The sequence below is a fragment of the Papilio polytes genome, unplaced genomic scaffold (assembly GCF_000836215.1).
Source record: "Papilio polytes unplaced genomic scaffold, Ppol_1.0 DF824180.1, whole genome shotgun sequence".
NCBI classification, from domain to species: Eukaryota; Metazoa; Arthropoda; class Insecta; order Lepidoptera; family Papilionidae; genus Papilio; species Papilio polytes.
Genome location: NW_013525024.1, coordinates 1627553 through 1640012, shown reverse-complemented (window position 1 = coordinate 1640012; position 12460 = coordinate 1627553). Strand labels below are relative to the sequence as shown.

General features: G+C 33.1%; 2 protein-coding genes across 2 annotated transcripts in view; both read left to right on the top strand.

Annotated features, from left to right (window-relative positions):
• LOC106111137 overlaps positions 1-5966 on the top strand; it is a 12148-nt gene extending 6182 nt beyond the window's left edge. Inside the window, exons 2-6 of the mRNA XM_013293128.1 lie at positions 1868-1986; positions 2146-2267; positions 3991-4124; positions 4756-4905; positions 5388-5966. Of these exons, the coding sequence (XP_013148582.1) occupies positions 1868-1986; positions 2146-2267; positions 3991-4124; positions 4756-4905; positions 5388-5539 (677 nt within the window). The 3' untranslated portion in view covers positions 5540-5966. The remainder of the gene's footprint in view (positions 1-1867; positions 1987-2145; positions 2268-3990; positions 4125-4755; positions 4906-5387) is intronic.
• Positions 5967-7681: 1715 nt separating this feature from the next.
• Positions 7682-12425, top strand: LOC106111094. Its single transcript, XM_013293066.1, has 6 exons — positions 7682-7916; positions 10159-10251; positions 10401-10548; positions 10664-10742; positions 11441-11621; positions 11874-12425. The coding sequence occupies exons 1-6, from the start codon at positions 7829-7831 to the stop codon at positions 12023-12025; spliced, it is 741 nt and encodes a 246-aa protein (XP_013148520.1). The 5' UTR covers positions 7682-7828; the 3' UTR covers positions 12026-12425.
• Positions 12426-12460: the final 35 nt, after the last annotated feature.

Here is a 12460-nt window from a genome sequence, read left to right as displayed (position 1 = left end):
TCTCTTCCGTTATGGATCTGTAGTTATAAATGTTCTTAAAACATTTAGCACTTTGAAAGTTTTTTTAGATAGGCATTAAAGATATGAAAAAGACTTTCTTAAATGTGATTATTATTTCCGGTTAGCGCATTACTCTGCTAATGAGCACAAGCTTCGAAAGGTTTTTTAGAAAAATAAAACAAACATTTAGAAAAATGATGTAATTCAAACAGTTGTATTAACATTTGATCACATACGCGTATTCAGCTTGTCTTCTAAATGCATGATTACATTCAAATGTCTCGTATAGATCGTTAACTCATGTAATTAAAGATAATTGCAAAGCTTTTTGTACCGGCTTGAGTTGTTCCTTCGTTAGCGGTGAACGGTATCTGATAGCTTGGAGTTTCGCGGACGAGGCTCCTGCGTGGTCAATGACCTCGGCCTTTTATACTTTTTTAAAAAACGCTGTGTATTTAACGGGATAATTAATTGGAATCCAAGAATTCAAGACATAGTTTAGTAAAATAATAAATAAGATTAAAATGTTTGTAGATATAACTTTAGGTTCAAATTAAATAAAGTTTTTTTAATGTCTTAAATAAACTCACTTAAAACCTTTAAAACACTATCACTTGATAACAAACATAAACATAATAATGTTATTGTAAATGGGAAAGTTTGGATGGATGGATCTTTGTTATTAGGCATCTCCATTACGGCTTGATGGATCACGATGAATTATGTCACAGATGTACGAAATAATCTGGAAGATCACATAGGTAATATACTAAGTTCTTTTTGATTCCGGGCGGACGATACACGGCCAACAGCGTGACATTAAATAGGCCAATACCGAAGACATAGAGTACATTAGCGGCCCTTAGATTCTTAATCACTTATTGTTTATTACAGGAAATAATTCCCAGCCAATCGACATGTGCAGTTCCATACTCATTGTCAGCCTATCAGTAGATCTCTTATTGTTTCTAAGTAATCACCGCGACTTCACCACGTATCTACCGTTAGTCGTAGGCCCCCCGCATACTAATGTCTGATGAGTGTCAATGAAAGCTGTCAGCTGACCGAATATTAGATCCAATCAATGTGTTACGATGACCTTCCTTATTATTTTATTGCGTTCTAAATTATACTAGCTGTGCCCACGACTTCGCCCGCGTGATATTAAATAATAATAAAAAATATAGCCAATGTTACTCACAGATAATATACCCTTTTAATAGTGAAAGATTTTTTGCAATCAGCCCAGTATTTTTTGAATTATTTTAATATATAATAAAATACAAATATTTCCTCTTTATATTACAGTATAGAATATGTTATTACCGTCATTTTTTCCTATCGATTAAAGTATTCTGGTTTAAAGCGTTAAAGAATTGTACAAATTCATTCATTCATTCATCACCAGCTCACTATACGTCTCCACCGAGGGGCTCGGAGCCTACCCTAAAGTTAGGGTGACTAGGCCATAGTCAATTGTACAAATATGATTACTATATTCCTTAGCAAATTTAATTGTATATTTGCTGTAATAAAATGTCTGTAAAATCACTCAGTGTCAATAAAATGTTCACATTTGATTTAACGGACAACAGTCTGACCAGAGAAAGTGTCAATTTCTATTTCTTCAGTATGATTCATCATTTTACTTACATTACCGTTAACTTTAGCTTTCAAATCGATTAGTTGCATTTTTTTATTAATATCAGTTGCATAACCGAAATATCAAATACGCAAAATAATGAAAAATAACTCGGAAATTCATATGGATGGATGTTTGTTATTAAATATCACCGAAAAATTAAAAAAAAAATCGATGTTTTGCACAAATGTAATTACGAAGGTTACTCACTATGTATTCCCTCAGGTATGTTCGGCGAGCGCTGCTCCCGGCAGGACCCAGAAGTCGACGAATGTCTCCTGCGCAGCTTCAACTCTCTAGTGGACTATCTCAAAGGCGGAGCTCCCGAACTCGGCATTGAAGAGGTACGTCTTATGCATCAATCAGTACATTATCTACTACAAATTGACAAGCAAAATTTACCAAGGAATTTTAACAACCAAAGCTGCTTTAACTCTCTTTTGTTTCTGTTTATCTTTAAATTAAACGTGAACAAAATGTAACAATGAATTGGTCCTTTGCAGTCGGATAGCATATTGATAGATGAGCTGTCTATCGCACTGGGCGGAGGGCCGGACGGCTACCGCGCCACATTCAAAGACATCCATGCCAGTGGCGTCAACAACATGACCATTACCAACGTCAGGTAACAATAGTTCAATTTACATAGAAATTAAAAACATTACGTACATTATATCAAGCATTTACACTTCCTAAAGATCTATACGAAAACTATTACAAAGTGTGAAGCATTCTACAATTTGAATATTGTTATTACTAGAATAGTCACATAATTCAAAATATTATTATAAGTGCTTCATGTAAAATCGTCTTGGTTCGTTGCATCATTAAGTTTGGTACTCTGAAGGCTTGTTTACTGCTGGAATCAAAACACTATTGTTGCTATCAAATAATTTCTATGTAACGCGTGGAATGTCGTAACAATGCATCGATTCGCTATTATCTGCTAGCCGACGACTTTCCGGAAAACATCTGTTGCAGCTGCAAATAAATTAATTTACTTATAGGTTACTGAGTTCTTCTATTTATCTATGTATATTGTATTTTTGTATGCAATATACTTGCTAATTTAATCAAAAAATACAATATAGATGTAACAAAAAGGCCTTATTTTTTGTAATATTTCTATCTTAACTATATTGATGACAGTACTAAGGTCGTTCATATATTACCGAGAACTTGCCAAAGTGAATTTAGGTGAGAAATATTTTATAATTGCAAACAACAGAATTAAAAACAGCAGAACATAATTTGTGAATGGTGAGAAAAATCATCAAAGAATTTAATTACAAACTAAGGTAGGAATTTTACCGTAAATCGAAAGAATTCTAAACAATACAATCGAAAAAATCTCTTTATAAAAATAACAATAAACATGACTGGATCATTTGGAATCTATGGTTTTCTTTCTTAAGTTAATATATTCTACACACGTAGCCGACGAGTCACGGGTCGAATGTCCAAACGAATCATCCTTTCACGGTACATGGCTAAACGGACAAAGCTGTAACTCATATTTGTTGGCAGAGACATAATATTTATGCTGGACAAAGAAAACATGTAATAAACAACACATTAATTACACATAAACATCTTTTAACTATTAATTTATTTACCCATTCGTGTAATTGCATTTACTTTTGTTGTGTAACGAGTATTAGTTGAATTTAACTTATTCGTGGTAAAATCATATCTCATGTTAACACCTAACTACAAAATGTATGTCAATGATAAAACCAATTACCTTAGAGTCGGAAATTACAAATGCAAACGCCTAGTTATCAGATAGTTTTAATCATAGTTGACAGTAACTAAACAATTCAATTTACTTGCATGCAACATAACATACATCATTGAACGTTTTATTCAATTTATAATTTAAAATTATACACTTTCTATTTAATCATAATGTCTAGACTTTTATTCAACCCATATCAATCTTAAATAAATTTATGTAAGTTGAAAATGAAAGCAGGTACCCTGCAGAACACAGTGTGCTGTAGTGTTTCCAAATGGTGAAAGCAGGATTCATTTTAGGTTTCTACCTCTACAAGAGTAATCTTTAAAGAATAATACTGTTCATAATAGTGTTCATACGATGTCAACAGTAATAATTCAGTATTTTTTTTAATAAAAGGGGCGAACAAGCTACGTGAACACCAAGGTGGCCAACGACGCCATCCGCAACACCAGAGGAACTACAGAGACGTTGCCGGCCCTTGAGGAAATGATAGGCTCGCTTCTATCCTAAGATTATTATTTGTCAACATAATATATGTTCCCATCGACACCCTCTGATTTAGGTGATTTCTTCAGTTTTCATTGTACATTTGAATCTTTGTTTCTAGGTCGGACCTAGATACACATCAATTCCAGCTAACGCTGTACGGGCCGCATATCAGCGCGCGTGCCCGCTACCGCTCCTCCGGGGTGTTGTTACTGGTGCGTGCTTCAGGAGGAGGTGACTACTGGGGTGAATACGGTACGTAATGCTTAAAATAGTTGTGGTTAAACAGCTCCTTTATTTTAATAACAATGGTTTTTCTTATTTGTACCTTTTGTTGTATTTAAATCAATCACTTTTAACATTTTTATGTATGGAAGTTGCTTACGTATTAAATAAACTTTTAAAGGTTATTTTAACACGAAATGTATACGTACTGTATTGACAGTGTATGTGCGCTTAGTAATGTGACCAAGGTGTCATCAAAATAAATATTTTGCACGGAAATCTTAAACTGGTGATAAAAATTCTTGGTACCGATGACATTGTGTGTTCTTAATTAAATATTGCAGGTAAATAATGACTAATTTCCAAACTTCCTTGTAATTTTAAACGACCTTATTTTCATGAGAAGATTTTTATTCATTCATGTGACTATAATTTTACAGCACATTTCACGAATTATAACAAAAACGTTACTTGCACTTAAAGTGCACTTTTAGTGATTTACAATATAGATGGCGCTAATCTCATTGCATTCTTAAAACTTAATTTTGTTGCAAAAGCGAAATTATTTCGTAAACAAAAGAAGCTCAACGTAAGACAAATTATAGTAATGTTTCAAATGTCTAATAAAATATCTTTATAGAGTTATTTTGTTTTTTTGCAGACGGTGTTAAGGCGAAGGTGTACTTCCGCGGCACACCGTACACCCGCAACAAGCGCACTTACCTCAAACTGCAGCAACTCAAACTGGACTTCTCCGTCAGGGACATACAGATGGGCGTCGAGAATTTACAGAATAGTAACGCTGTCCTACGTAAGTCCATACCATGTTATTGTTCTTATTTGTTTTTTACGTTTTTAATTTCTTTTTATCTTAGCCGACGGAAATTTATTAAAATACTTTTAAGTTCTTATCCCTTTTTGAATTTTTTCCTAAAATATATCTTAATTTAAGTATTTTAAGACAAAGAGAAAGTATTAAAATTCGAACCATGTTTAGACAACTTTTTGAATTGTTTCAACCAGAATCGGAGAATGGGGAAAAAATCGCCAATCGGCCCAACGGGAATTACCCTAATTAACGCTTTATAATTTACTTGCTTTCGCACGCGACTCCGTCCACGCGGAATAAAAAAAGCAAGTATCCTATGTGTTCTTCCATCGTATCCTCTACATTTATGCCAAATTTCATGAAGATTCCTTCAACACTTTAGGCTACAAACTCTAACAAACATCCATTCATCCATCTGAACTTTCGCATTTATAATATTAGTGATATTTTTTTTACATAAACAGAAGCAGCATTGAACCTGTTCATCAATACGAACGCGCAAGAGTTGCTGAAGGAGATGAAGCCAGAACTGAGGCGCGATCTGGCGGCCAAGATGTCGCACTTCCTCGAGCGCATCCTCGATCAGATCCCTTACGACGACTGGGTCAAAGACTAAATTGTACTAACATTCCATTCCAAATAACGCTTTTACGTGATTTGTAAAAATAAAACGTCACAATTCATATATGGTTCCCATCACACTATTTCATATTATCATGGAAAATGTTATTTTATTGAAATTATGGGATAGAGTGAAGTGAAATCGTATTTTTCTAAACTCGGATTTCTCTGCTATTTCTGGTATAGATTAAGAAATCCTTAAATAATTAATATACTGCTTATTAATGCAATAAGACTTATTTCGCTTTGTCCCAGTGTACAAATATATTTCAATATAAGCTTATTTTATAGACAAGTTGTGGTTACTTGTAAGTTATTTATTTATAAGCCCGATTAAATACATAAGTTACTAAATTTGGTTTTAGGCGATTTATATGTAACGGTTTTGTGCCGATAATATAAATAAATCATTAATTTTAAAATGTGTTTATTATTTCATTGACGTTTTCTACTTCGAGTTAATCAGTTTCATATAAAGATTGTATTTTATGTGTATAGTTTTTAAAATAATCTCTGCCAATTAACCTTAGGCAATTATTGCCACAAAAATGAAGAATGAAATTATAAATCTAGTCTTAATTAATTTCGCAGAGATGTCTCGTTTTTTGTTGTCTGATACGATTTAGTTCTTTTGCAACATTAATAGCTAGCAGCCAGTCTCTGTCTATATAATCATATAGTGCTCCGCATTTCGAACAAACTGCAATTTTTACATCTTAATCTTGAAAAGCCTTTATTCTCCCCTAACTCACATAATTTTCTGTAGTGTTTTAAAAGTAAATGTCCGCAACGAGTTCTTTTTTAATTGGTCTAGTTGAGCCGTCCATTTTTTTTCCTAATAAGTAGTATTGCTAATGAAACTTTTTAGGCGCCTGTAATCTAATGGTGAAAAACGGTGAAACAGATAAAATGAGGATAGTAAACTTCAAAAACCATGTGCAAAGAAATTTCTCGACAATACTGACACTAATTACTAGGTGATAAGAATAACTTCTAAATAGTTTGTAGGTCCTTTTGTTTTAGAGGTAACAATAAACATTTGTGCAACAATTTAAAGTACTTGAAAGTAAAATACTATGCAATTATAAAAGTTCACACGGACCATAACAAAGCTATGAAACTCCCTTCACAGATATTATGGCATTGAAATCCAAAAGTCCAAACAATTAGTCACTTCTCGAAACTTCGATATGAAAATTAGTATAATTTACTTTAAAAACAAAGTCCACAACTAGTTTTCGAGGCTTAAAACTTTTTGTAAATGTAGACCTAAAATCCACAAAGTAATTTAACATTTAAATGTTTATCTTGCGTTACTTGCTATCCAACTAGACATCCTACTCATTCTCTTCGTAAAAACAAGGACAGCGATATGTTTTTTTTAAATGGATACTCGGTTACGTGCAGTAAACTTGTTCCCGATGCACATTTGTTATGACGTCTTATGTCACTAGTTGCGCTGTAACAGTCTCTTCTTGTACCTGTTTATTCACTCTGTTATGAAATAATTACAAAGACCAATATATTACAAGCGTAAATGGAATAAAACCAACAATAAAATATTTGTTAAAATGTAACTGAGTACCTAAAACGAATTACGTTTTTTTTAATAACATAAAAGTTTTCTTTTCAATTTCATTTTATTTTTTATTTTTATTTTTTTATTATACAGGAAAACTAGACATGTTAGTTTTCGCAAATGAAGATTATTAGTCTGTAAAAAAAAACCAAATAAGTGCATTTAACATCAAAAGAATTTGTTTAAATAATTAATTGATTATATTAGACATTGTTTGCATTTCGTTAAACTTGTAAGGTCGCCGAAATAATTTTCATTGGATTGAAGTTTCCATACATAGCGATGAAAAACACGATAAAATCTCTTGACATCGAACCCTATCCATTATAGTTAACACAGAATGTTGCATTAAAAACTAAAAGTCATCCCAATTCGATATACACATCTCGTTATGAAATCCCGCACACCTAACAACAAACTCGAATTAAATGTCGGTGTCAAGAGATTTGGTAAGGCAGTCGGTCTGTCGCAACCACTTCGCAAATCCATGGTAGGGGAAGTTTCGCATGCCCGCGATGTTGACTAACAAAACGATCTCAGATCGAAGTGTCCATTCAACAGCGTTCACATTCGCAACTTTATTATTCTTAAATAACGTCATATGACCAACAGCTTTTTAATTTTAAAACAACAATAAAATAATAGAATTACACATTTCCCGTATTAACAAATAATTAAACAGATTCACGTGTAAAAGTAATAAATATGCTGAAAATTAAAATATTAACATGTGTTTGTGTTATTATTTTGAACATACAAAGGACAAGGACAGCTGGAGAAATGGAGGACATACGTAAGCCTTTATTTATACTATAATTAGAATATACTTGAACATGTACGTAGTAGTTTAAAATGCAATCAGTAATGTACATATACAAACATACTGATATTATAAATACGAAAGTTTAGGATGCATTATGTTTGTTAGAGTTTGTAGCCTTAACGGCTGAACAGATTTCGATGAAATTTGGTATAAATATAGATTATCCTGGAAGAACAGAGGCTACTACTACTCGCTTTTTTTTAACCCACGCGCACGTAGTCACGGGCGAAAGCTAGTTCACAAATAATTGACAATTTTTCGTATCAACAGTCACACCGGTTTATTATAAGCTGATATTATCTGGTCAACAAATTATATGAACTAAAGGGCCTGTCTCGGTTTCTTTCCTGTCAAATCTTGTTCTCTGAAAAACAATAATATAGTAATAAAAATTTATTTTTGTATAGGTGTTTCGCCAGTGGAAACACACGACCAGTGTCACAGTAAGAGATGCTGAGGATGTTTTTAAAACTAAAATATATCTGCTCTCAATTACAATTTGAACTCTTGAATTTTTATTGCACCATTCAGCGTTTAATTTATGTGAACATTTGTAGCGATTACTTAAGCATTGTTACTTAACTATATTTTGGTAACGAACATTAACAATCTCTATGCAAAGCGCAGCATTCATAAAGCTAAATTCGTTATAATTATAACATTGACCTGTGTCATAATGTAGCACAAGTGTTTCGCAATCTCTTTATTGACTAGATTGACCATAGTATTCGATACTTCTGTTCCTTATGTTCTCAAATCGTATGTTTATTTTTTCATTATGACATATTAGACCTAGATCTATTCCAATATTATAAAGAGGAGAGATTTGTATTTTTGTATGAATTGAAATACCTCAAAAACTACTGGACCGATTTTAAAAATTCTTTCACCATTAAAAAGCTGAGTTTTATCGGATTATTCGCTACAGTCACCTCGCTCTGTCCCCGTGAGCATAAAAAGTTTCATCCGTCCCACCTTATAGTCACCCAATCACCAATAAGGTGACAGATGGAACCGTTATGAATTAAAGCAAGTCCCCTCGTCCCAAAAGGTGGGACGGATTAAACTTTTTATTCTCACCTGTCTCCACGTGGGGACAGAACAGGGTGACGGTTGGGAGTAATCCGTTTTATCATATTATTATTCCACGCGGATAAAGTTGCGAGCAACAGTTTGTTCTTAATATAATAATACTGTGATTAATAATTTGCATATTGCATTAATAAAACATTTCAAAGAATCGTGCCGGGATTTCAGCACGATCTACTCGTATTGGAAAACTTTGTTTAGAATATTTACGATGTTATATTTCCAACATAAATTTCTATAATTCAATACATTATAAGCATAGCTGAATTTAAAATTTTATATTATAGAACTACTATCAGAATCCTGTAAAGGAAATAGACATCTAAATAAATTAAAAGTTAGCATTCGATAGTATCAAATACAAAAATGCGAAGTATTACATACTAGCTGTTCCCGTGCGGCTTTATCCGCATGAAATTATGAAAATTTTATTTTATTGTTCACATTTGTCAAATTATCAATAGCAAATGTCAAAATGACATGATATTACAAATCTTGGCAATCTTGCTTCCTTGATGTTGGCAGCAACTTATGGTCTCTTTCCCACATTACGGTTTTTATCCAAAATATTTACCCCCTAAGTTTAATGGTGTGAAAATATATAGCCTAAAGCTTGTCGTAAGTGTAGGGCTTTTTATTAAAAAAAGAATTATTCAAAAATATGATGTAATTGCTGACATCTTAGGCAACAAAAAAGTGTGTGTTTACGCTTTATTATAATAGTATAGATTGTTGTAACTACGTGGAAAAACTAGCATGTTAAGCAATGGTACAGTTGATCAAGCTATGGCAATAACTTTGTTACACCATGACATCAATATGAATTCTAGATAACCAGTCATTATAATTCATTAAGTATTTCATCGATTTTATTTAAATTTTATATTTCTGTTTATGAATACGACAATTATGACCGTGCAAGATGGATTTAGTTTTCGCTGTTTTCAAGCAATACATTACAATGTATTTTTATGTGTTTACTGATTGTTGTTTCTAAGTATGTTTTTGCACATTGTATATATTTGTTACGAGCCATTATTATTTTTACCATCATATTTCCCTCCCAATAAAAGATACAGACGTACCAAAACCAGGGATAGATTTAAACAAATTTATTTTTCAGAAAGAATATTTTCACCGTGCCAAAAATCATCGCCGGATTTCGATCAATGCATAAAGAGGGCATTCAACAAACTAAAGCCGTACTTCAAACGAGGTAGGAAATCCTATGACTATAAGACGCACTGACATCTTATACACACCTTCGTAAATACGAGAAAACCTACCACGGACCAGATTAAAATATACCGAGACATTCTTAAATGTTCATTAATGTTTTGTTTTCCTTAATCAACCTTTTTATAGGTATACCGTCGATGGGCGTGGCGCCGTTTGATCCGCATTTTGCAGAAGAGGTGCTCCAGACGCGCTCCGTTGGCGGCCTCGGGTACAAACTCACGCTACGCAACGTCTACGAGAGAGGATGGTCCCAGTCCACAGTCACTAAATACAAGTTAATATCTATTTAACTATGACAAAATTATTTGGTATAAAGGAAATCTATATCAGAATCCTGTAATTATGTTTCTATATAAAGGTAAGGTATTGTTAAATTTCTTATGTTTCAGAACAGACTGGGTGAATGAACGTATCATTTACTCACAATATTTTCCTGAGAAATGGTTGGAAGGAGACTACGAATTTCAAGTAAGTTAATATTAAATTATGGTACCTTTAAATAAATACAGAAATAAAAAAACCTGATACTCAGCTACAGTTCAAAATATGATCTTCGAAAGAAAAATCCAAAAATAATTGCTAAAACTAACTCGGATACAGAGTAAGAAACTCTTGTTATTAACAGGCAAACCACAAGTCAACGTTTGCGTGGTATTATGTCACCGTAGAGTAGCGAAAATAGGTATTTTATAATCCAGTACCAAGTAGATAACCAAGCCTCTGGCGTACTATGTACCATAAATATCAATAAAGTAAATAAACCAATATAATGCTTATCTTAAAAAAGTTACACAATCCGTAAAATACCAAGCTACGAAAAATCTTATGTAGGTAAATGTTGCAACTACCACCTGTTGAAAGTTGATCCATACTCTTACTGTTACGACCACCAGAAACAATGTCAAGGTAAACTTCTACATGAAATTTATTTCTCGACAAGCCTATGATTTACTTAAATATTTAAAAGCCGTAATTTCGAGCCAAATCTGAAAGCTAGAAACAACTCTACGAACTGAATTAACACAATAGGACAGCAAAAAGGCTCATCGCTTTAATTGGAAAGCCTTTAAAGTTCTCACGAACTAATAAAATACTGTAAATTTTATAACATTGTAAGCAAAATTACATTTTCGAAGTAAGATTGCATTTAATTTTTCTTTTTTTAGGGTGATGCTTTTGGTCTGGGGGTGATGCGATCGGGGCGATGGAACCTGACATTGCGTGACTACTCTCAGACGACTCGCATCAAGCGCGACGGCAGCGGCGTCGACGTTCACGTGGAGGTCGATCATATCGGCGACATGGACATACACGTCGGCAACCTGCTCCGCGGCAGAAGCATTTTAGGTAACGTTATCTAGTCATTTCTAAATCTTACCTAATATTATAAATGCGAAAGTTTAAATGGATGGATGGATGTTAGGGTTTGTAGCCTAAACGGCTAAACGAATTTTGATGAGACTTGGTATAGATGTAGAGGATTTTTTTGTTTGCACGCAGACGGAGTTACGGAGGAAAGCTAGTTTAGAAATAACTCGCATTTTCTTTGAAGTTATTTAAACGATAAGTATAAATAGACAATGTATTCTACAATTTCAGAACAAATGCTCGACCGCATGATAAACCTGACCTGGAAGCCTGGCTTCGCGGTCATAAGGCCGTTGATAAACGACCTGGTTAGCACCGCCTTCACGGACATCTGGAGCAAATCCTTCAGGAACTTTCCTATTGATGCCTTCGTACAAAATTGATACACATTGACTAAAATTTAATAGATTTTGTATAGCCATTTGTACATAGTAATTTTAAGATTGTTAAATAATTCTTTTAAAAATAGATTAGATTTATTGGTGTGGGTCAAGTTCAGATCCATAAGGACATTGTTTTGAACCTAGATACAACAGAAGCCATTTGAAACCACAGATACCATGACTAAAGTTTGTACTTAGCTAATAGCAATCAAACCTCACAAATCTTATTCTATATCAAAACGCGTCGTAGAAAGTGTATAAAATTTATAAAGTACCGAATAATTAAAGTGTAAAATAAACAAAGAATTTAGATTATTAGTTGATGTAATAAACTAGTCCCATATTTTATATGATTAGTTTTATTTAAAAAATCATTTTGAAATAAAAAAAAGTTCTTACCAACTCGCTTTTTACTGCATTCTTCGATGTTAAAGC